The sequence below is a fragment of the Notolepis coatsorum genome (assembly GCF_963971535.1).
Source record: "Notolepis coatsorum genome assembly, chromosome: 2".
Lineage (NCBI taxonomy): Eukaryota > Metazoa > Chordata > Actinopteri > Aulopiformes > Paralepididae > Notolepis > Notolepis coatsorum.
Window position 1 is genome coordinate 168,847,513 of NC_140166.1, and position 25,922 is coordinate 168,873,434.

The 25,922-nt window shown below is 44.9% G+C and overlaps 1 protein-coding gene across 1 annotated transcript; it reads right to left on the minus strand.

Moving 5' to 3' along the window:
• Window positions 1-2,868: 2,868 nt before the first annotated feature.
• On the minus strand, window positions 2,869-24,410 carry lrrc8db (leucine rich repeat containing 8 VRAC subunit Db). The gene is made up of 2 exons (XM_084308906.1): window positions 24,282-24,410; window positions 2,869-5,725 (listed from the first exon to the last, which is right to left on the minus strand). The coding sequence occupies exon 2, from the start codon at window positions 5,721-5,723 to the stop codon at window positions 3,180-3,182; it is 2,544 nt and encodes an 847-aa protein (XP_084165032.1). The 5' UTR covers window positions 5,724-5,725; window positions 24,282-24,410; the 3' UTR covers window positions 2,869-3,179.
• Between the last annotated feature and the right edge of the window lie 1,512 nt (window positions 24,411-25,922).

Below are 25,922 nucleotides of genomic sequence, written 5' to 3' on the forward strand. Positions count from 1 at the left end.
TAGGCCAAATGCATCAGTTCAGGAGGTTAATTAAAGAAACAGTCATCGGGATAATCTGATGCTCTTTGTAACTTTAACCCTTTCAGGTATAGCATCTAACGTGTGAGATTCGAATTTTGAGACCTGAAGGTAAGGCCATGTTACAGTGGCTACTGGCCAGACCAGACCGTTCTAAAGGCCATGTTACAGTGGCTATTGGCCACTGAAACCAATAGAGTTCTAGGACTCCAAGACAGAATTCGGAGAAAACAAGCCAAGACTGTCACCTGAAACAGGTCAGCTGTGTTTACAGTGTTGGCTGTTTTGATCATGTTGTCATAGTTGTTGTGTTGTGTGTTCATCTCCTGATCAACCCCTCTTGATTATGGTTGGAAATACAGTATTGCTGTATATCTGGTATTTCCGGTTCCCACGGACAGTGGTATTGCTACTGGCACCAACATGTTGCACACTGGAACTATTTACATTCGTTTAAAGCTTGTTTTACTGTGCAAAAATTTATTAACTTTTTGTTAATTGTTTGACCTTCAACGAATATAATCTGCCAATGCTGCTGTGGACAAGGTAGTTACTGAGACATACGGACAACTTACTACTTTACATGAAATCAAAATAGTGCCATTACTGTGACGAATACTGTCACATTTCAAGAAACAGAAAAGGGAGAACATTTTGATGACCGATTGTTTTTTTTTTGCATTATATGGGGAATGCATCAAGTACATAGTGGAGCGGGTGATGAAGATGCTCCTGCTTTGACGTTATTACAGATCCCACGTTGCAAACATCAGGCAACTTGTGTTTTTCTGTTCCCAGTTTGCTGCACCAGTAGTGGGATGGCTCAGGAGGAACTAATGGCCTCCTTCCAGGGGGTCACTACATGCTGTACACGGCCCATTAACACTTTCAGTGCCGGCCATTAACATGGTAAAGCCTGGTTAAATGCCAGCACCCACTTCAATGATAGCGGTGTGAACGCATAATCTCTGTTTTAAATTATGGCTATGTGTCTAATCTGCCCGTCGCTTATCAATGACTTGTTTGCAGTCAACATTGTCGAAACGGATTCGCTTCATTTCCGTTTTATAGCATTTTGAAAAGCCCTCGTTTTCAAGGAAAATATAAAGATTCTGTGATAAACGGCATTTACTGGAATATTCTGGATACACAAAAACGTTGTAATTTTTCGGGCTATTTATGAATCGTTTTCAAATAAACGCTAGATTATCGATAGTATATGTGTACTTATGCACGCTATAGAAGCGGGCTGAAATATCGATTATCTCATTTCCTGATCGCTCGCACAGCCACACACACACACACACACACACATGGGGCACACACTGATATATAGGTCAAAACAGATCCGATTACCCCAAGACTGGTAAAATAAATTCCTTACCTTAGATCAGATGTTATCCAAAAAGATTATTCCAATTCCTGATCGCCATTCCAAATATCGATCACGCTTATTGATTACAGTGTTGGGTACTGTAAATACATAATCCACGCTGTTCTGATGGCCGGCGATCACTTGGTCTCTTCAGTTGGCTTGACGGAAAAGTAAAATGAGGAAACTGCCCCCCCCCCCCCCCCCTTCGTCAGTCTAAAGTAATGGGGTGCAGTTACACAGAGAGAGATAGGGGGAGGTATTTTCCCAATTGAGCTCAGAGAGAGTCTGCAACACTAGCGTGAGGCTCGATTGATGAAATATGAATTCAAATCGCCAATAAAAAAATAAAACGACAAACAAACGCTATATAGCGTTGGGGGCACTCAAAGGTCGGCCTGAACTAACGACAAATAGCGTCGCTGGCATTCAAAGTGTTAAACACAGTTTAAACCGTCTGTATGTGGTACGTAGTACGACTGCAAACCAAAGGTAATCACACTGATGCAAAAACAAATGCAGTATCTGTCTGGGTATTCAGATATTGTATGACGGCTGCATACAACATTTTAAAACAATTCGTCAAACTGCTAAAGCTGTTAACTACATAACTCACATTCAGGATTTAAACGGAATAATGACAAAATTACCTTACAAGAGGCCTTCATATTCTTCATATAAATAAGAAACAATTTCTGCATAACACATTAAATATTACATTAACACATAGATATACAGTAGCAATGACATTAGTACTAGGGATGCACCGAATGGGAAATTCTTGGCCGAAACCGATACCGAAAATAGGAAACAGTTGGCCGAAAACCGAATGCCGAAAGGCCGAAAATGATTCATAGAATAGAATTTTTTTTTACCAATGTTGTTCAGCTACCTGATTATGGAAAAATATATGATTATGGCAAAACTCTACTTAAATAATAAATAATCACTATTATGGGTCCATAAAAAATTTATTCAGCACTTCTGAATGCATACAGTACATTAATTCCAAGTCAAGTGGCGGACATCTGTGCTCTACTGAGCGCACCTTTCTAGTCCGCAGATGAATGTGCTCTCCTGACTTTGGCACAGTAGACGCGCAACGTGTATTCTCGAGAATGATAATAATAATAATGCTCTTCAGATTATATTATCAACGACAGACAGCGTCAATGTGAGAAACACAATCCCCCCTCTTAAGTTAACCGCGACGGGCATATAGTAAATAAGGATATAAAGCATGTTAAAGACGCATTTATTGGACGCGTTGCGCGCTGAGTTTACATAGAAACAGCGCGACACATAGAAACAGCGCGCATGTAATGACTGAAGCCACGTTTTGATGACATCACAACAACACGCGTTAGGTTACAGGTTGTTTCTGTTTCGGTGATATATTTTCGGTGAAAAAACTCTTTCGGCCAAAAGCCGAAAGGCCATTTTTGGTCATTTTCGGCCGAAAACTTTCGGTGGCCGAAATTTCGGTGCATCCCTAATTAGTACCTGGAGGTAGGTAGGCCTACTCATAAAAAAAGAAAAGAAAAAAAAAAGGTTCTTGTGTTACCTAGCTAATATACACAGTGTTATCTATAGGATGTAAACCCACCCATAAACTGTAAAAAGACAGGTACCTGCCCTGAGCACAAGCTTTCTTTCATGACATGCAAAATGTACAATGTGAAATGTTTGGATTAAAACAAGTGGGCTACACCACTGACCATATTCACACGTTGGTCGTTTAAGAGCAGAAGAGCTGTCACCGCGTGAATACGCTCAATTTCGTCCACATTCACACCCCGTTGGTGAAAGCAACACTGGATTCCTGGTTGATGCCCTCCTTGACGTCCAAGGGGAGCGAATCGAAGAGGTGGTCCTCCACGGTCAGGCAGTTCCTGCGGAGGAGGCGGCACTGGCCGAGCTGGGCGGGCAGGCGGTCCAGACAGTTTCCCTTCAGCTCCAGGTGCGTCAGCTGCACCAGTTGGCTTATCTTCTCCGGAAGCGTGGAGATGCAGTTGTGGCCGAGGCACAGTGTCCTCAGCTTGGTGCACTTGAACAGCTGCTTGGGCACCACCTCCACCTTGTTGCCCGTGATGGCGAAATGTTGCAGGTTCTGCAAGAACCCGACCTCCAGTGGTATCACTACTATAGAGTTATGACTGACGTCAAGGTACCTCAACTTGGGGAGATTAAATAGCGGCGAGGGCAGAGACTCCAGTTTGTTGTGTGAAAGGTAAAGCGACTCCAGGTTCTTGACGTGGCTTATCGACAGCGGAATGCTAGTTATCTTATTGTGCCAGAGTTTGAGGCAAATCAGCCTTTTGAGATGCTGAAAGCTGATGACCTCCTCGATGGTGCGAATGTTGTTGGACTTGAGGTCGAGTTCCTGCAGGTTCGTCAAGCTGAAGATGGCGTGGGGGATTCGCTCCAGTTCACAGTTGTGAAGCTCCAGTTCTCCTAGGTTCATCATTTTCTTCAAACTGTTCAGCACCAGGAGTTTTGTACCGTCGTTATGAACGACCAGCTTGACCAGGTGCGGGGCGAGGTCAGTTATGTTCGTCGGGACCTTCGTTAGGTTGCTTTTGAGATGCAAAATCTTCAAGTGCCTCAGGTCTCTGAGAGACTCGAGTCCGATCATTTTGTTGTTTTCAGAATTCAGATTACCAACCAAGTACAGTTCCCTTAGATTCTTCAACAAGTACACCCAGGTAGGGATCTCCGCGACGTCAGTGAATTTGACATGAAGGCACCGGAGATGGTCACGTAGAAAAATGAAAGCAGTCTGCTCAACTTTGGCAGGACAGTGATAAAAGTGCAGCTCCTGAATGTTGGTCATCTGCGAGATCTTTGCCGTTATCCTGGCCTCGGGGATCAGTTCCAGTTTCAGGATCTCCAAATCGGTGAGGTCAAACACGGCGTCTGGCACTCCCGACAGCATGAAGAGATGCAGCTCCATCTTCTCCTGAACGTTGCGGGTCACGTGCTGCCGCAGCTTCTCGAAGGTCCACTCGTGGTTCAAGCTGATCTCCCGTAGCTTGTTCTCGCTGACCTCCGAGAGGAAGACGCCGAAGCGCTTAGAGTACAGCTGGTCGTACTGATCGACCATATGTAGAAGGAACGCAAAGTCGTTCTTGACGTCGGGTATGTCACTGAAGCTGCTCTCCTCTCTCACTTTCTCAAAGGAATACTCCTTGAGGGGTCGCCTGAAGAGCCAGAAGAGAGTGTAAATACAGACCGTGCCATAAACACAAATAAGAGCAATATAGCTAACGAGGAGTTTCTTCAACATGAAGGCCATGTTATGTGTGCATTTGAATTTAGCGTACCCGGTCAAATGTTTTATCCCGGGCTCACACAGATGATCAAAATCTATCGCGGCAACGAACGTCATCGTGTAGCACAGGATCAAAATGAATTTCACGGTTTTGATCATGGATTGTGCCACGTAGAGCTTGTAAATCATGTCGCTGTCCTCTACGTGTGCGCGGAACTTCCTTACTTTTTCAAACAGGGCCTTTGCCTGCTCACCGTCCTTCTTATCCAATATAGTCATGCATGGAACTTCAATCACAGGCTTCTCGGCAGAAAACTTGACCCCAGATTTTGTGAGCATCGGGGTGGACTGGTTCGGACTTCCCTCCTCGCTACTGGTTGAGAAATGCTTCTTAAGGGCGGAGGCACCGGCCAACCTCTGCTTGTTCTCCTCCGAGTCCTCGCATGCGGTCTCCGACAGCGCTTTGGTTGTCCAGGGCGACTCGAAGCACTTGCCCAATATCGAAACAAAATGCTCTATTTTCGAACTCGTCTTTGGGTATTTGAACCAGAAGTTGCTGCTGACCATTAGTACTATGGTGTGTATGAGAGCAAGGTAGGGGAAGTACTTGGAGTACCAGGGAAGAGCGATGTGGTAACACATCTGGTTGACAAAGACATACTGCTGAAAGTCCAGGTTGGTTCTGACTCCTGTCGGGTGAGGCTTGCCGAAGTCACTCGACTGTGAAAACTGAATGTCGTGGACAATGCTATCGTGCAGCTCTTTAGTCATCAGTGGCTCCGCGTTCACGTTGGCCTGGCGCTCTCCGTTCCAAGCGCTGGCAGCGGCTTCCTCCACCGACCCGAGTATCGAGTGCCCCCCCCCCTCCGTGCCCTCGGGAGGCTGCTCCAGGATGGGAAGGCAGACCACTTGGTCTTTGGTCAGCTGCATCGTTCCGGAGAATATCGCCAACATCAGCATGACGACACCGAGGTAGTCCATGAAGACGTCCCACCATGGTTTCAGTATTCGATAGGTTGGCTTGATGTCATTCAGGGAGGCTACTTCTGTGAGAGTGAACATTCCTGCAGGGGATGTAAAAAAAAATATAAAATTAGATATGCTATCTGTTTTGTCGCATAGGCATACTACTATTTTAGGGCTTTAATCTTATTTGAATGTAGGAATTGTATCCCAGCACTTGAAATGTGATGTCTGTAATGTGATATCTATAATGTGATGTCTGTAATGTTATGTCTGTAATGTGATTAGGGCTGTCTTAAATACTTCGAAGCTTTGAAGCTTCGTTCGATGGCACAAGCTTCAAACATAAAAAAAAAATCGAAGTTTACATTTCTTTTTTAAAGAAATTAATAAAAAAAATGTACTTCGATTTGTGTGTGTGTGTGTGTGTGTGTGTGTGTGTGTGTGTGTGTGTGTGTGTGTGTGTGTGTGTGTGTGTGTGTGTGTGTGTGTGTGTGTGGGGCCATTGGGTGGGGGCGGGGGACTAATACACTGGAGGAAAGTAACCCAGCTCAGCACTGCCCAAATTATATCATCACTATTGCCTGTTTGAAGGATATCATCCTCAAGCACATATACACCTACATGCCTTGTAGAATTCCACACATAAGAAAGAAAGATACTGGGATGAATAAACAAAATAGGAAATAAAATGTAGAAATGCATGCAATACATAAATAAATATGAATCTCCATATATGAAATAGAACATTTAGATAAGGTGCTACTGAGATGTTTTGGTGAGTTATTTGTTTTTTTGTGGAAGTAGCCCTTCTTAAAAATGCAAGAACATTCACTGATAATTGGTCTGTAGTGGAGTCTACAAGGTCTACATTGCCGGACCATGTAGAATCCGGACCTTGTAGACTGACATAATTCTGTGCATAGTTTAGTCTACACAGGCCATATTTCAAATAATCAAAATCTTACTTCATTCTAGGGCTGGGCGATAAAACGATAACGATAACTATCGCGATAAATTATTTCCTCGAAATAAACATGAAACGTGGTCGCAAAGTTTCGATATATCGATTTTCCAAGCTTGGATATGAGCACACGCACTAACAACCAATCGGTGAAGGAGATGGCCGATAGAGGAAGGAGACCCGGAAGGAGGTAGGACTCGGTAAACAAGGCTGGCTATGGCTAATTAGCTTGCACGCCGCTATTTCACAGGTTACCTGCCGAGTTGGTGTGTGTTTTGAATTCTGAGGGTAACTGTTATAGTAGTGTGGGGTATACGGTGGACGTCGTTGCAATGAATTGGGCGGAACAGAGTATTTTAGGGTCATTTTTTAGTACATTGTCATGAAATACTCCGCTTGGAAACGGGGCTGGCTATGGATAATTAGCTTGCACGCCGCTATTTCACAGGTTACCTGCCGAGTTGGTGTGTGTTTTGAATTCTGAGGGTAACTGTTATAGTAGTGTGGGGTATACGGTGGACGTCGTTGCAATGAATTGGGCGGAACAGAGTATTTTAGGGTCATTTTTGAGTCATGAGATACTCCGCTTGAGATACTCCGCTCTGCTAACGTGCGCGGACTGATGACGACATCAATTCGACTCTCGAGACATTCACAGCAGCAAAACAAGTCAGCCCGCGTATCGGCGCCGGGCATAATAAGTTAATTAAACTTGACAGACATTATATCGACGATAATTATCGATATCGAGTTATATGAAAATAATTTTATAATTTTATCGCGATAACGTTTTTGGTCATATCGCCCAGCCCTACTTCATTCATCTTAAACATTCTTGATTTGGGGGATTGGTAGTTCCCATGAAATCTGAAGTTGTTCAAACGACAACAGCGATCCACCTTGAATTAAATCACACAGCCGAGTGAAACCTTGTTAGCTGCGTCACAGTCACGAAAGGGGCTACTTAATTAATTAATCCAATCCACTTTATTTATAGAGCACATTTAAAAACAACAAAGTTTACCAAAGTGCTGTACAAGTCCCACAACATAAGATAAAAATAAATAAATAAATAATTTTTTTTTTTTTTTTTTTTTAAGCTTCGAATTAAAACCGAAGCTCGGCCCCGAAGCTTCGATTGCAAAAAAAAGCTTCGAAGGTCAGCCCTAAATGTGATGTCTATATAGTGGCCTGTACAGTTTTTTTTAATGAGGGTTCCATTGCTTTAGGGCTGTCCCCGACTAAGGATTTGGATGGTCGACTAGGATTGGCCAAAATTTGCCGTTAGTCGACTATTGGTCGACTAAAAAAAAAAAAAAAAAAAAATATATAATATTTTTAAAGTTTTTTTTTTCTTTTCATTTGGGCTGTGGGGGGTGCTTAATGTCTGAAGCAGTCGACTGAAGGCTTCTTGTCCTCTGCAAAAGCATGCAATTGGTCCACTGATGGATACATCTTGATATTTGTCTAGTCTAGTGTGTTCATTAGATGGGTGAAATTAGGGCTGGGCGATATGGCCTAAATATGATATCACGATATTTTCTGACCTTTCGGCGATACACGATACGCATCACGATGTTTTTCTTTTTTTCCCCAAACAATTCATTATGAGGCTTACCAAGACAGTATTTGAGTTTGCAAGCTAACATTAAAGACAAAATAAAATACCCATGCATTTAGCATTTTTATATTATATATTAGATTTAGATTATTGGATTATTAGATTATATATTGCATATATTTAGCAATGAGATATTATATGATTTAGATATGAAATATGATGAATTGAAAATGGGGGACCCTGATGTAAACAAGACGAAAGTCTTTCTCTGGTCTGCATCCTCCAGTCCACTGTTGACTGTTGTTGTATTGAGCTGTACTGTATTGTACCCATGCTGCAATCTGTTAATAACGTTTTCATTCATCAGACGGCAGAACAGAATCATTTTGATTGACAGTCGCGTCTGCCAATTACGTCACATCGCTTGCACCCGCCCTGCTGTTCTTAGCACCAATCGGCAAGCGCTACATTGCTTTGATAATGAACAATAGGAAACAGCCTCACGCTTTATTATTATTTAGTTCTCATTATAATTTAGTCCATATAGACTATCTACATCTTATCAGTTCATCAGACCGGCACATCCGGGTACTTTGGCTTTTTTTGCGGGCCGTGCCTACTTTCAGAGAAAACACAGACACCATTCCTATATTGACCACCACTGTATTTGGCCTGTCGGCAGAAGCTTAGGCTACATTGTTTGAAATATTTTGGCATGGAGATCAAAATTCATTGCGGATAACGTATTGCCGGTGTGATGAATTGTGTCGACTGACTGTGGGTAGTCTCTAGACTTTCAACTTACCATCAGTAGACTGTCAACAGGGTTGTTTCAACAGACTTTGTTTTATTTTTTATTTATACAGTAGATAGTAGGAACGGTTGAGTTTACAAGTGATGACCTGTTGACCGTCAACTGTTTTGTGACAAGTTACTGACACTATTGATATATTAATAATATGTAGACATTTTGATATATGAGAGTCTACAGTGGACTATCAAGCAAAAAAGAAAAAAATTTAGATTGAAAGAGTTCATAATTGTATTGGGCTCATTGAATTCCTCATTGAGTCTGTGTGGTACAATAGACACGACCTGCCTTTTCCGGGGTCAGGCAGAGGTTATCCCCTATAGACCTACATAAATTATTTAGCATTATTTACCATCATTGTCATTATTTACAATCAAATCTCAACACATAATGCAACATCACCATTTAGCATCATGGTGTGTTGTGGTAGATCTTACTGACATTTAACTGACTTGATTAAACTGTGTGGGCTAGGCTAAGCAAGGCAATTACATGTCAGTAGCCTATTTCAGGTGACAACTTGTGTAATTGTTTTTATTAGGGGGGAAATCTATACAATTACACAGCAAAGACAACATAATACAAGCAAAACAAGGTAGGCCTGCACAAACAGAGTAGCAGGGGAATTCATGACAATAGCGTGGCCCTTTGGCTATAGAAAGATAAAGAAAATGATTCACAAAATAATGTCTCGAGTCGTGTTGGTTGTTAAAAAATCTAAATAGAAAGTTGGTTATTTGGTCATATATTTACCAAACAAAAGGAGACGAATAGCCTATGTATACAGTATAATTATATATACATATATAGAATTAGTAATATTAATCAAATTGTAGTTACACAGAATATGGCATTATTTTACATACAATATTATTGCAAAACAAACCCCATAGGACTCGGAGACAAACCCCATAGGAGGCATAGTATAACAAACCCCATAGGAGGCATAGCAAAACAAACCATATACAGTATATGGTTTGTTTCGCTATGCCTCCTATGGGGTTTGTATGATGTAGGAGGCATAGCAAAACAAACCATATAGGAGGCATAGCTAAACAAACCCTATCCATAGCACACAAGAGCAAACAAGAGGTGGACGCGGGCAAATACTGCGGCGTGGTCATGCTGGACCTACAAAAGGCCTTCGACACTGTCAATCACACCATTCTGATTGACAAGCTAAAAGCAATTGGTTTTGATAGTCTATCAGTGAGCTGGATACAATCCTACCTGGAGGGGAGAGAACAGATGGTGGAGGTAAACGGTACCCTATCCCCCCCCCTCCCAGTGAGCTGTGGTGTTCCACAAGGAAGCATACTAGGACCGCTACTGTTCCTAATTTATGCAAATGACATGTCATCAGCTTGTGACTGCAACTTGTTCCTGTTTGCGGACGACTCAGCCCTGCTGGTCTCTGACAAGAACAAGTTACAGGTTGAAAAAACCCACAGCTCGGAACTAGGCAAAATCTGCATATGGCTCGCCGATAACAAACTATCATTACGCAAAACAGAGAGCATTCTCTTCGGTTCAAATAACAAACTCAGCAAGACCGACGGCTTCTCAGTTACAGTGGGTGACAATATTGTCACAAGGAAAGATGAAATTACCTACCTGGGTTCCATCCTAGAGGCTAATCTTTCCTGTGACAAAATGGCATCCAATGTAATAAAAAAAGTCAACCAACGAACTCAATTATTGTACCGGATCTCCTCTCTGGTAAACAAGAATACCCTGAAGACTCTAGCAGGAGCACTCATTCAAGGGTACTACGACTATGCTTGCACCTCATGGTACCAAAGCACCTCAAAGGCACTAAAAACAAAATTACAAACATCTCAAAACAAACTAGTCAGACTACTGCTTGACCTGACTCCTATAACCCACCTCACCCCTACCCACTTTGACAACCTAGGATGGCTTAGAGTAGACGACAGAGTACAGCAACTTGCAATGGGCCTGGTCTACAAGATACACTACACGACCAAGGTACCCATGTACATGTCAAAATACTTCCCAAAGGTCAGTGAATACCACGATCACAACACCAGAGGGAGCTCCATAAATCATGTTAAACCCAGATTCGGCTCAAACAAGGGACTAAACACGTTTCGCAATTATGCCACATCAATGTGGAACGCCCTACCCAAAGCTGTAAAGGAATGTGAATCACTACCCATGTAACTGAGGGGTTACAAAACCCGGACTGTATTAAAGATTGTTTAGATTAAACCACTACTAAATATTATTACTTGCCAGACAGTACAGTTAGTTAAATATGGCAGACACTCAATTGACGGCACGGGACAAAGAGATCACGTTTACAGTATTTTAATAGCAATATCAATATACAACTGAATTAGTACGTTGCTCTTTTAATAGTGAAATGATAGTAGAATGTCAGAGTATCAAAGTCAAGGGGAATTAGGCCTGCCACGATAACACATTTTGCTGGGCGATTAATTGCCCCCGAAAATATCGCGATAAGCGATATTATTGCGACCGGTTAGAGAATATTTTTTTGAGAAATTTATTTCCCAAAACTTTTATTTTAAAGCCCACCGCTCCGTCTTTTCCGGTTTTAGACTTTTATTTTGAAGCCCACCGACCGGAGCGGAAGTATTGTTGTTATTATCCTAGCAGCATCTCGTCCGGTTCTGTGTTTTTGAGCTAATGATAAAACAAATGTTGAGATTGTTGGTGAGCAACTAACTTTAGGTTAGTTTTAACGTTAGCTACTAACGTTAGATGCAGCTACTACAGGCAATCAACGATGAGGAGGAAGCGTCAAAGCCGTATAGAATAGAATAGCCCTGTGGTGCGTAGGCACGGGAGCGCAACTCGATTACCTGTTATAATAAATTTATTCATGTTTAACTTGTCCCCGTGTCCAGTCCTTTGACTAGTCCCACCCGTTCATTGTAAACAATGATGCATGTAATTGTATTAACGTTATTCTGTGTTGTAGCTATGCTATACGTTGTATTTTGTTTGTTAGCTATTTAGCTAATGTTGTTGGCATTGAATGAGCATCAACACTAGATCTTTAATCTTTATTTAGCAGTCCAGTTTCTCCGGGCAGTAGCGAGTAACTACTTGGGTCTAAAAATAGCTAACGTTACACTACAAAGAACGCTATTTGGTTAAAAGGAGCAACACTATTGAGAAATGTAGTTAAGCTATATGTGGCGTTGCTAGTGCCCCACAGAGCTCCCGTGCTGTGCTCTGTAGTAAGGCCAGCGGCCCCCCACACGGAGTGACTGACGAGGGGTACTGGACTGGTTCCGCCTCATTAAAACAAACGTGCAAATAGCAATTAATCACGCCCGTCAAAATCATTGCATTAATTTTAATTATCGCGGCAATTAATCGATTTATTGCTTATCGCGGCAGGCCTAAGGGGAATGAATAATTCCTAGGTTAAGAATACTCGACCGGAGCTCTGCATGGAGTGAGAAGGCGATACAGGGCAAAGCGAGGGGTATAGCTGGAGACAATGATTTCCCCCACGGAGTATTAAGCTCCAGAGGAATTGAAGAATAGTCGGATACTCCTGCGGTCACTGAAGAAAAGGGGGTCTCGTACGGATCCAGTCCTTGTAATCCAAGTGCCCGATGGCAGGGTAATAGCTCTTAATCCAAAGCCCGACGGCAGTGATGATAGCTAGCTAGCTTCGTTGGTCCTAGAAGCTAGCCCGATGAAGGTCTTCAGGTGTAGTTAGATCCAAGCGCCGATGGTCTTAACTATGCTCTTCTCCACGTTACTTCGCTTACACAAGTCACTATAATACACCAATAATGGTTCTACAATATTAGGGTTGTATATCTAAGTAGCTACTAGCTATCCGTAACGATACACCGCGGGTAGGCTTCCACTGCTCACATGTCCACTCGTTCTGCTGTTAGGTTACTTCTCGGTTCACTGCTTTCACTTCACGTGTTTAGGTTTCACTGCGGTTCACACACCGCGGCTGCTTGCGCCATCTACAATATATATACTCAGAGTGATTTCTAAGGCGCCACCGAATTACTTGTCCGGAATCAATGCGCCTGCTTAGGGCATGTCTGAACTTGCCCGGACACGTCTTTGAACTTGTCTGGGGGGCGCGACTGCTGGCGCCGCCAATGTCAAGGGCGGGGCCCAAAGAGGCGAGCGAATAATACTATGATTCAAACGGAAGCTTAAAGGTATATAGCTTATATATATAAATAATATACAAGTTATACAAAATAATAAACGTAGATTCTCAGTGTTAATCTGGCCCTTCAGAACAGCCGCCTCCTAATTAGTCCGCACCTAATTAGTAAATAAATGGGCACAGATTAATATTAATGTCAAGTCAACTTCTCCATACTGTGTTATGGGGAGTTGGAAAACACAATCTACAAAGTCAGTGGGTCATAATCGTCGTCAGGGGAGTCAGGGATCTCCGGCAGCTCTATCAACTTAGCCACAGGTCTGGTGTAGGTCCGCCCTTGGACGATGACTTCTGCCGCTCTGACCTTCCCATCGGAACCAGTAATCACTCTGCTCACACGGCCGGCCGGCCACGTAGCTCAGGGTAGTGACTGGTCTATTATCATTACGACGGTATTCACTGTCAGGTTGTCCCTGTCTTTTACCCACTTCTGACGGGCTGGAAGGGAGGGTAGGTAGCGTAGGAGGAAGCGGGCCCAAGACTGGTCGATCAGTACTTGGCTGTGTCTGCACATCCTCCGTCCGTTCCTCTCGTCCTGTCTGTACACCGTCTGAGGAAGGGCCGGGTCCGGCCGCCCCATCAAGAGGTGGTTTGGGGTGATGGGTTCGATGTCAGCTACGACGCTTGGAGCGTAGCTGAGGGGCGTGGAGTTCAGAACTCCCTCTTCTTGAGCCCTCAGGTAGGCCACTGTTCCGTACGCCACTTCTGAGGCGTCGCTGAAGACGTGCAGGTCTGTCTGACACTTCTCCAGTCGCACGGTAGGGGGGAAGTGACTCCGCGGGATGGCCACCTCGCGGAGTGAGACAAGTTCACCCTCCCACTCTCTCCATGGGGTAGCTAGGTACTCGGGTATGGGGTCTTCCCAGCCCTGCTCCTTGGCCCACGGTTCTCTCACCGGCATCTTCGCCCGCTTCAAGAGTGGGGTTGCGTATCTGAACACTCCGTCGACCTTGACTCTCGTAGTCTTCTGATCTAGTAGAGCGATGGCGTACTTGTCCTCTTTGGGCCGAACCATCTTGCGTTCGGTCTTGAATGGCATCGCGTCTAGTGTCCATAGCCTCTCAACGGGCTGTAAGAGAGTGTTGTCTGTGTCACTCACCTTGGTGTAAAGGCAGCGTGTGGACGTTGGTTGGCTGGCAGGTCCGAAGAGGGGGCCCTGGAGCGTCCACCCCAGTCGGGTCTTAACCGCGGCTGGGCATCCTTTGGGTCCGATGTGGGCCGCCTTGATTGGGACAATGAGGTCCGCGTGGTCGGAGCCAATGAGTAGGGTCGGCGTAGCTCCGCTGATGAGCGGTATGTGCAGTAGGCGTAGGTGGTCGTACTTCTCCATCAGCTGTGGGATGGGGTAATCGTAGCGTGACAAACCTATGTCGTAGCTCATGAGCGCCTTGTTGATGCTGTACCGCTTCTCAGGGTGGTCGATCGCTGCTATGGTGAACGAGACGTTTTCACCTTTTATTGTCTTTAAGTCTCGACTAATGGTACGGAGGGTCATCGTCTCCTCTGGGCCCCGCAGGTCCAACTGGGTCGCGGCGGAGGTGAGGAGGAGTGTCTTCTCCGACCCGTCATCGAGGACGGCGTAGGTGTCGAGTACCTTGTCTCCGTGGCTGAGGAGTACTCGTACTACCTTGATGAGCACTCTGGGGCTCCCACTATTCGCGGGGTCGATGTGGAGCACTTCTGTTCCCTGGTCGCGTTGTAGAGCTAATCTTCTCTTGTGGACCTTGTGTAGTGATTTGCAGTAAGCGGCGTCATGCGTGTTAGCCGTAAGCCGCTGATCCATTTCGGCGGGGGTCAGTTTCTTGTGGTCGTCGCACTGTGACAGCCAGTGTCCGCCGTGGCAGTAAAAACATGTGATCTTGAATTCTGGAACCTCCATTATCCATTCCTCTTTGGCGGGGGGGTTGTGACTCTTCTGTTGTGACACCGACTCGGCCTGGTACATCACTGTGATGGGCCTACTTTGGTCTTCTGGTGGGCGCTTGTTGCTCTCGTGCAGTGCTTCGAGGTGGGCGCCGTCACACTTGCCACACTTCTTCTTAAGGCGGCATTCTGCTGCCATGTGGCCGCGCGCGCAACGGAAGCAGCTGCGGTTATCTTTAAGCCACTGACTTACTTCGGCTGTAGTCAGTTTCTTGAATGCTTCGCATTGTGACAGCCAGTGTTCACTGTCGCAATATTGACAGACAATCTTCCATTTCTCCTTGGCGTGGGGGTTGTGACTCGTCTGCCGTGACCCCGCCTCGGCTTGGTGCATCACGGTGATGGGCCTGCTTTGGTCTTTAAACCTTCTCGGTCCCTCTTTAATGTTCAAGCCACCCCATGCGAAGGTGTCTATTCTTAGGCTGCTAACCTCCCTGGCTAGGAAGTCAGCAAGGTCCAGGAGTGACTGTTCTGGGCCATTTGGGTCACGATAGTTTCTTTGCCGCCGAAAATGTTCCTGGCGGAATGGGGGGAGCTTCTCCAATATGCGCTCCACGTTGGAGTTGGCGTACAACTCGTACATCCCCTTCTCTCGTTGGGACCCGAGCATCCCTACCAGGGATTGTACTTTGACGGATAGGTCGTCCAGTGCTCGGTTGTCTCTAGCCGGGGGGAGACGTTCAATCTCACGTATCTCCTGAATGACATAGTCCCATGTACGTCCATAACGTGCGTCTAGGGCCACCAGGGCATCGGAATAGGGAGTCTGTGAATTGGAGTATGCCAGCGCTATGTTGTGCGCTCTGGTTACCTTGAGGTGCTTAAGGAGGATGGCATACTTGTAGGACTCGTCCTGTACTCCGGACATAATTGTCTCTAGGCACATGCGCAGTTCGGTATACTGCGCTCTGTCTTCTCTTGTGAAGTCGGGGAATGTGGGTGTCCCACTGTAGGATGCCATGGATGGCTGTGACACTGATGCGCGTAGGGGGAGAGGCCTCCTTGGCGAGTCTCCCCGTACGTGGGGTCGTGCTGGGTGGGAACCAGAGACCGGGCCCCCAGGCACTATTCCTCGGTGCTGGCTGTTGCTCAAACTCCCCACTGGGACGGGTTGGGGGTTCATAACGCCGCGCGTCGGGGCTGAGACCGGGGCTGCACTGTTCCTCCTGGTCTGAGATGGGTGCGTGCGGGTGGGCTTTCTGTCCTCCCTCGTCCTCCGCTAGGCTTTGTAGTCGCTTGGTTAGCTTCTCTGCAACGTAAGCAGGTTCTTCCCGTAGGCTGGGTCCCGTGTAGATTGGTCGGGGAGGGGAAGGTGCCCTCGACCCGTGTCGTGATGATCTCCGGGAGCTCCGGGTGGAGGAGTGGGGAGTCACCCTCTGGAGCGCTTGCTCCATCATTTGTGCTTGTAGACGGTCTCGCTCCGCCTCACGCTGTGCATTGGCTGCGTCGCGCTGTGCCTCGCGCTGCACATTGGCTGCGTCACGCTGTGCATTGGCGCGGTCTCGCTCCATGTTTTCTTCAGCCTGGAGGCGCCTCTCTTCCAGTCTGATGGTCATTGTGGCGTCAGCCTGAAGGCGACTCTCTTCCAGTCTGAGATGTTCGCGCTCACTCTGGAGGCGGTTACGCTCACCCTCTTGTTGCGCCTGGAGACGTCTCTCTTCCACTCTGGAGTGTTCACGTTCACTTTCTTGTTGCGCCTGGAGGCGGTCACGCTCACCATGGAGGCGGTCTCTTTCGGCTGAAGCTGCCAGTGTGGCGATCAGGACTTGCGCTAGCCTCTGGTCGGCCTCACTTGGGGATGACGCTGATGATGGTGATCTGGAGTTGGCAGGGCTTGGCGGTGACCTGGTCTCTTTACTCGCTCCGAGGTCCATCTCGGGGGCGCTGTACTTTATCTTCTCCCGCGCTCCGAGGTCCATCTCGGGGGCGCGGTGCTCTTTTCTCTGGTGCGCGCCGAGGTCCATCTCGGGGGTGCATTCTTTATCCTCTTGCGCTCCGAGGTCCATCTCGGGGGCGCGTTCTGTACCTTCTTGCGCTCCGAGGTCCATCTCGGAGGCGCGGTCTTTATCTTCTTGCGCTCCGAGGTCCATCTCGGGGGCGCGGTGGTCTATGGGCATAGTCAAGTCATGTCCCGCTTGTCCCCCCCCCGTGAGCTAAGTCAGTTTCACTTAAACTAGCTTGGGTCTCTACCGGTGGGGTTGACAGGTCGATAAGGTTGGGCATACTTAAGCTACAAATTTTATCCTTGCTTAACGTCCTTTTAGATAAGCTAGGAGGTAGGTCTACAGCGTAGTTCTCCAAGTGTGGAGGGGGCTGACACTGGCGCCTAGGGCGCTCTAGTGGGGGAGAGCCGATTGGAGAGTGTCCGCCGCTGGCCATATTATTATTAATATGATTATTATTACTGATACCCTCCGGCTCGAAGGACCAATTGTAACTGAGGGGTTACAAAACCCGGACTGTATTAAAGATTGTTTAGATTAAACCACTACTAAATATTATTACTTGCCAGACAGTACAGTTAGTTAAATATGGCAGACACTCAATTGACGGCACGGGACAAAGAGATCACGTTTACAGTATTTTAATAGCAATATCAATATACAACTGAATTAGTACGTTGCTCTTTTAATAGTGAAATGATAGTAGAATGTCAGAGTATCAAAGTCAAGGGGAATGAATAATTCCTAGGTTAAGAATACTCGACCGGAGCTCTGCATGGAGTGAGAAGGCGATACAAGGCAAAGCGAGGGGTATAGCTGGAGACAATGATTTCCCCCACGGAGTGGTAAGCTCCAGAGGAATTGAAGAATAGTCGGATACTCCTGCGGTCACTGAAGAAAAGGGAGTCTCGTACGGATCCAGTCCTTGTAATCCAAGTGCCCGATGGCAGGGTAATAGCTCTTAATCCAAAGCCCGACGGCAGTGATGATAGCTAGCTAGCTTCGTTGGTCCTAGAAGCTAGCCCGATGAAGGTCTTCAGGTGTAGTTAGATCCAAGCGCCGATGGTCTTAACTATGCTCTTCTCCACGTTACTTCGCTTACACAAGTCACTATAATACACCAATAATGGTTCTACAATATTATGGTCGTATCTAAGTAGCTACTAGCTATCCGTAACGATACACCGCGGGTAGGCTTCCACTGCTCACATGTCCACTCGTTCTGCTGTTAGGTTACTTCTCGGTTCACTGCTTTCACTTCACGTGTTTAGGTTTCACTGCGGTTCACACACCGCGGCTGCTTGCGCCATCTACAATATATATACTCAGAGTGATTTCTAAGGCGCCACCGAATTACTTGTCCGGAATCAATGCGCCTGCTTAGGGCATGTCTGAACTTGCCCGGACACGTCTTTGAACTTGTCTGGGGGGCGCGACTGCTGGCGCCGCCAATGTCAAGGGCGGGGCCCAAAGAGGCGAGCGAATAATACTATGATTCAAACGGAAGCTTAAAGGTATATAGCTTATATATATAAATAATATACAAGTTATACAAAATAATAAACGTAGATTCTCAGTGTTAATCTGGCCCTTCAGAACAACCCACGTTCAAAAACACTCTCAAAGAACACCTACGGGAGACTGCAATTCTAAACTGGCCCCTACAAATGTCCTAACCCAGTTGTATACAGTAAATGACCAAGTATGGCTTTGTCAGTATTCCAATGTACAGTGTACAGTGTCCCCCACTCACCCCCTACCCAACCCCCCCCCCCCCCCAATGTACAGTCCCCCCTCCCCCCCAACCCCACCCCACACCCAACCTCCTCCAATGTACAGTTTCTACGTTTTCTGGACACTTTTTGTATCACAAACAGTACTGTATTTGCAAATCTGGTATGTCATAAATGTATAGATGTAGCCAGGGCCGCCTCAGGGGGTGTGCGAGCAGTGCGGTCGCACAGGGCCTCGCGGGAAGGGGGGCCTTGCACAAAAAAAAATAAAGAATTTTTTTTTTTTTGTGAGGCCCCCCTTCCCGCGAGGCCCTTTTTCATCACAGACCTAGAATCTAGTTTTGCTTATATGCTTATATATTTCACATTAGACATGTTTGTAGAATGCTCCTGGCTCTGCGGCTCTGCAGCAGACATACTCACTATTGGAGCTCTGGGGCTCTGCAGCAGACATACTATTGGTTTCAATGAAGGGAGGGGTTACATCATGTGTACGCCAGGGTTAGAAATTAACATTTTTTTTCAAGGGCTTTTTTTGCCCCCCTTAATTGATTTTCGGGGGCTTTTTTTTGTATTTCGGGGGCACTGAATTTTTATGATGAAAATTAACATAAGGATTATAAAACATTGTTGACACTTTTTTTTTACAGTCTTCGTCCCTATGTTTGATAATGTAATGTTAATGTCTCCATATATAGGGCTCTACGCTAACCTTTTTCCCAAGGAGCACATGTGCTCCTAAATAAAATGTTAATAAATAAAATCTAAATAAAAATTTAGGAGCACACAAAGAAATTTAGGAGCACAGTGAAAATTATTCAAGTAACACAGAGTTTATTAACTATTTATCTCATGCATTATTATACTGTGCGTGTGCACACTATGAATTGAAAATGGGGGACCCTGATGTAAACAAGACGAAAGTCTTTCTCTGGTCTGCATCCCCTTAACTTGTGTGTATTGAGCTGTACTGTATTGTACCCATTCTGCAATCTGTTAATAAAGTTTTCAATCAATCAAACGCAAAGGATATCGGTTGTCAAGCTGCTTTTGTATGTTGTAGTGTTGTTATGATACCAACATTTTGACTTTGATACAGATAGGAAAGGTAATGGAATATATTATTAGATGACAGAACATTGAAAATTCTTTATACAATTATTTAATTCATTATGAAATAGAAATTCCGTTTTTGGGTGGAACATTTGTTGCAAGGAGGGAGGAGGCGAGGACCGCTGCGTGTTACACACAACACGGAGAAATGGTCTAGCTGCTTCGGTGCGTCGTTAACGTTAACGTCGGAAGAAATTCCCCACTAAGCCCTAAATTCAGAGCAGGGCCCTGTTTCTTGTACCTGGATAACTGAGTTAGCCGGATAACTTTAGCTGGATAACTGGGTTAGCCGGACTTTCCGATTTCATGTACCTGGATTTTCCAAATCACCATGACAACATATCCAAAAGTTTGAGCCTGGTCGAAAGCAGAGTTCAAGTTCAAGTTAGCCTGAACTATCGCCACGCCCCCGCAAAGAAGTGACAGCCCGTTTCCTGAAACTATTCCCACAGTCTACGATCTGCATTATACCATTCTGAATTACGTTTTTGTGCTCCATTCTTCCAGAGGGGGCTTTTGAAATGTAAAATAGACCCAAAATGCTGATATTAAATTCACTTTGTCCTAAATAATGCACGTTATATATACCGTGGCGACGGTGGCGCTCGCTCGTGCGATGTACACATGATGTGGTTATTTTAATTGTAACTGGGATTAAGATGTCTGATGAGATGCGCTGTTTGACGGATTTGAGAAATTGAATGAGCCGTTGACGTCACATTAATGAATGAGGATAAAGAGATAAACTTCATTCAAAACAAAGGATATTCTAAACACGGGTCTCTCGTTCATTAATGTATAAACAATGAATTTATCCCATCTGGCCCAGTGGCCCAGCGGTAGTGCTCAAGCCTCCCAATCCACCGACCGGGGTTCAAATCCCCGTGTTTCCAATATGATTTTTTTGAATATAATATTAATGATTATACGCCAAAGTAGCCTGGTTTTAAGTTAAAATATTATAAATCTACATGCATTGAGGATGTCATTCTTTATATAGCTCTCAACGTGCACCAAATTGAATTATTCCTATATTGCAAAAAGAAGGACCCCGGTCTTGAACCCGGGTCGTCCGTGTGGAAGTCAAAAGAACAACCCGTTGGACCACATTGGAGATAAGTTAAATATTGACTATACATCAATCAATGGGCAAGAAAGCCGTCTCGTAATTCTGTATAACAGTTAACTAGTTATTTTCGCTAGCAAGATCTCATTTGATTATTCAATCCAGCAGGCAAGTTTAAAGAAATATAATCTGATTGATTGAGGTAATGAGGGACTTAGAATTAGCCTATAGATAACGCATTTAACTTGTCGGCGAGGCGATTGAGCCTATTGCAATCTGTCAATAAAGTCTTAAATCAATTAATCAATCAATGCCGTTGAGAATCAGGGTCTCTGCCATCGATACGTGCTGGCTTTCCACCTAAAACGGGAGCGCGCATCTAGCCTGACTTGAGCCTGACTCTCAAGTCTGGCTTGAGTTAACGAGACTGAATCCTCCTTTGTGAAACAGGAAAATCCCGGCTTTGAACATCGGGTTAACTGAAGCTGGATAATGGACATGTTGATCGACTTAGTTGAACCACGTACATGAAACAGGGCCCAGAGCAGCATAATGACTTTTATGCTTCAGTCGATAAGGTGTTTTGCGAATTCTGTCAACATACCGTGGGGACTGGACCCGCAAAAACACGTGCGAATATCACTTCAAAAGCCATGTCAGCCGGATTCCTCTCTTTCTCCTCGTCTCTCTTTTGCTCAAAATAAAAATGAATGGGCTTCATGGCTGGCTGATTTTTTTGCGTTGTCTGATTCTGAATGTATAACTTGCCTAAGCCGGTACCGTGACTTTGTTTTCGGGCACTACTGTGATTGGACGTTTATGCGCCTTGTGTAATGTGGGACTATTATAACAGCGGAGCTGTTTTGTAATCGTCACTCGTCTCGAGTAAATGATTTTTCCGGGTGGCGCACACACACATATTATTAGGGCCAAATACAAGGGAAATGCTCGCACTGTAGATCATATATATAATTATATATATAATTAGTAAACTGTCGGGGGCATTTTCTGCCCCCCCTTAACTGATATTCGGGGGCATTTTGTCCATTTTCAAGGGCATTTTCCCCCGAGCCCCCGTTAATTTCGAACCCTGGTGTACGCCGGCGTGCGTCAGCTGCGTTTGACTACTTCGCGCGTGCAGCTTTGGAGGTTATGCTTAGTTATGCCAGCCAAAACGAAGAGGACGGTCATTCGGCAGATGGACTGAAGATGAAAGTTGTTGCATGTTAGACAGTTCAGTCAGGCTTAGCTGAAGGCAGGGACAGCTAGTTAGCTTTAGCTACATTAAAATATAGAGTGCTAACGTGTGGTTCAGTCGGGATAGCCATGATGATGTCGGCTAGTAGCTAGCTTAGCTAAAGGCTAACTAGCGTTAGCTAACCTAGAGAGAGCGCGTGCAGCATTGTTATGCCAAGATGGAGAAAATGAAGAGGACGGTCATTCGGCAGATGAACTTCGTCAACTCCACGCGGTTGTCTCCATCCTCTTGGACGTTTGGTGAGTTTTTAATGCACTCTATTCTATTCCCGCCGTGGATATCTCTCTCTCTCTCTCTCTCTCTCTCTCTCTCGGGAGCCAAACGGGCCGGCTAGCTGTTGTAGTAGCTAACGGTGTGTGGCCTGGTGTCAGTACCTGGCTACTCTATTTGTAGTTAGCCTATTTAGCTGATGTCGGCCATTGGCTCCTTGCTACTTTGTTTTCTCTGGTATAGACCCTCTTCTCTTTGGATTTAAGTGTTGATCTTTGTCCTTTTGGATCAATGTATATTCATGTTGCCTTTGTGAAGTTATCTTTTCCTTCTGTTTTGTTCTTCCATTAAAAGTTGAATATCCTTTAGGGGCTCATCTTTGCTTATCTCTCTCATACATGCTATCTCTCTAACACACACACACACAGACATGCTCTCTCTCTCTAACACACAAACACACGTGCTCTCTCTCTCTCTTTCTAACACACACAGACATGCTCTATATCTCTCTCTAACACACAAAATGACATGCTCTCTCTCTATATTTCTCTCTCTTTCTAACACACATATACATGCTCTCTCTCTAACACACACACAAACAGACATGCTCTCTCTCTATCTCTCTCTTTCTAACACACACAGACATGCTCTATCTATCTCTCTCTCTCTTCAATTCAAATGGGCTTTATTTCACATTCTTGTATTTCTAGGTATGGGAGTTTTGAGTTATTGTCGATGTTTTCAAAGTCTCTTTGGGTGTTTGCAATTTGTGGGAAGTATGTCTTGGTATAGTGGGCAGGTTGTTTCCACCTCATCTTGTGTGCAGTGGGTCTGTCTTCGCTTGGGAGCCAGGTCTGCCTATGGTGGCCTTTCTCGATGGCTAGGCTGTGCTCGCTGAGTCTGTACCTAGTCAAGGATCTTCTTAGTATTGAGTCAGTCACAGTGCTCAGGTATTCTGCCACTGTGTACTCTCTGTTTAGGGCCAAATAGCATTTCAATTTGCTCTGGTTTTGGGTTGTTTCTTTCCAATGTGTGTCTCTCTCTCTCTCTCTCTCTCTCTCTGGCCTTGCTCTGGTGGAGGGTCAGATGCATTGCCGGGTCTGTGCAGCGATAACACTGTATATTGACTGTAGAACGAGAGCTCTCTCTCGCTCTCTCTTGCTATATGTTGACTGTATCATGCCCAGCCTCGGGCAGCGCTATTATTTAAGAATAAGTTGACTGTATGAAAAGAAAAAAAAATTATATTATATATATATTTTTTGTATCTTTTAGGGGGGGGGGGGGGGGGGGCTCGCGTTTAAATTTCGCACAGGGCCTCGCATTTCTCCCAGGCGGCCCTGGATGTAGCAGTACTGTCTATCTGTATGTCGTGTGTTATGATGAATTGAAAATGGGGGACCCGTCCCTAATGTAAACAAGACGAAAGTCTCTCTGGTCTGCATCCCCTTAACAATTGTATGTATTGAGCTGTACTGCACCCATTCTGCAATCTGTTAATAAAATGTTCAATCAATCAATCAATCAATCACACGATTCACACCATAGCCTACTTCATAGCTTTGCAGCAGCGCTCCATAATAATGTCCCGAGACGGAGCAGACTATACTGCGACATCGCAATTAACAAGAACACAAATCTCATTACCGACAATGTCCTATGCTGTAACGTCACGCTTTATAAAGTCAAATGAGGATCTTTGCTACCCGTCCCGACTCTAGGTTTTTAGAAAGGCTTCTTTCACTTTGTGCTGTAGCTTTCCAGATATCGCCCCACACAGCGTAGGTTATTAATAAATCTGTGCTACATCATGACGGCCTGTGTTGTTGTGTTCGAAGCAGAGATCATACAGGCTATATTTAGGCTGCTATACGCACCTTCTTTTGTTGGCAGGTTATCTTGATCATACCACAGTCAAACAACGACACGTCCCTTTACATCCCATGCTTCGACACTATAACGGATGTATTCTTCGCGGCAACTCAACCGTGGGGCGTGGGGGCCGATTGACCGGGTTGTAAGCAGCTTAGCGCCCCCACACTTCTCCTCAGATGGTCGGTCCTCCCGGGCGATGCTGCTGCTGCGGCACTGAGCCTGTGAGCCGGGCTGCGCCAGCTGTGCACAACGTATCCTCAATTGCCCTAGTATGACTTATGTTGGTTCAAACATGGCAGTGCTCATCTTAGTATGTTGGTTCAAATGGCATGTAGTGCTCATCTTAGCATATTGGTTCAAACATGGCGCTCATGAATGAATTAATGAAAACTTTATTTAACAGATTGCAGAATGGGTAAAATACGGCTCAATACAATTGTTAAGGGGATGTAGCCCTTTTCGTGACTGCGAGCGAGCCTGGGTCTCATCTTAGCATGTTGGTTAAAACATGGCCTGTAAAATGCTTTAGCATGTTGGTTCAAACATGGCCTGTAATGCTCATCTTAGCAATGGCATGTTGGTTCAAACATGGCCTGTAGTGCTCATCTTAGTATGTTGGTTCAAACATGGCCTGTAGTGCTCATCTTACTTAGCATGTTGGTTCAAACATGGCCTGTAATGCTCATCTTAGCATGTTGGTTCAAACATGGCCTGTAGTGCTCATCTTAGCATGTTGGTTCAAACATGGTCTGTAATGCTCATCTTAGCATGTTGGTTCAAACATGGCCTGTAGTGCGCATCTTAGCATGTTGGTTCAAACATGGCCTGTAATGCTCATCTTAGCATGTTGGTTCAAACATGGCCTGTAATGCTCATCTTAGCATGTTGGTTCAAACATGGCCTGTAATGCTCATCTTAGCATGTTGGTTCAAACATGGCCTGTAATGCTCATCTTAGCAATGGCATGTTGGTTCAAACATGGCCTGTAGTGCTCATCTTAGTATGTTGGTTCAAACATGGCCTGTAGTGCTCATCTTACTTAGCATGTTGGTTCAAACATGGCCTGTAATGCTCATCTTAGCATGTTGGTTCAAACATGGCCTGTAGTGCTCATCTTAGCATGTTGGTTCAAACATGGCCTGTAGTGCTCATCTTAGCATGTTGGTTCAAACATGGCCTGTAATGCTCATCTTAGCATGTTGGTTCAAACATGGCCTGTAGTGCGCATCTTAGCATGTTGGTTCAAACATGGCCTGTAATGCTCATCTTAGCATGTTGGTTCAAACATGGCCTGTAATGCTCATCTTAGCATGTTGGTTCAAACATGGCCTGTAATGCTCATCTTAGCATGTTGGTTCAAACATGGCCTGTAATGCTCATCTTAGCATGTTGGTTCAAACATGGCCTATAGCATAAGACCTGATACCGACATAATTAATTTACTAATAATAATAATAATAATAATAATTATTATTATTATTATTATTATTATTATTATTATTATTATAATATAGTAATAACTTTTGCATTTTAAAAAGTTAACATTTTGTACTTGTATAGTGTTTGGACTTTATTCTTTTTACTTGTTACTGTATGAAGCACAATCTCAGGGGGCTCATACAGAACCAAGCATTTCACTGTAA

Excerpts from the sequence above, each read along its gene's own strand:
- lrrc8db (XM_084308906.1), bottom strand. The coding sequence starts at position 5,723 with ATGTTCACTCTCACAGAAGTAGCCTCCCTGAATGACATCAAGCCAACC.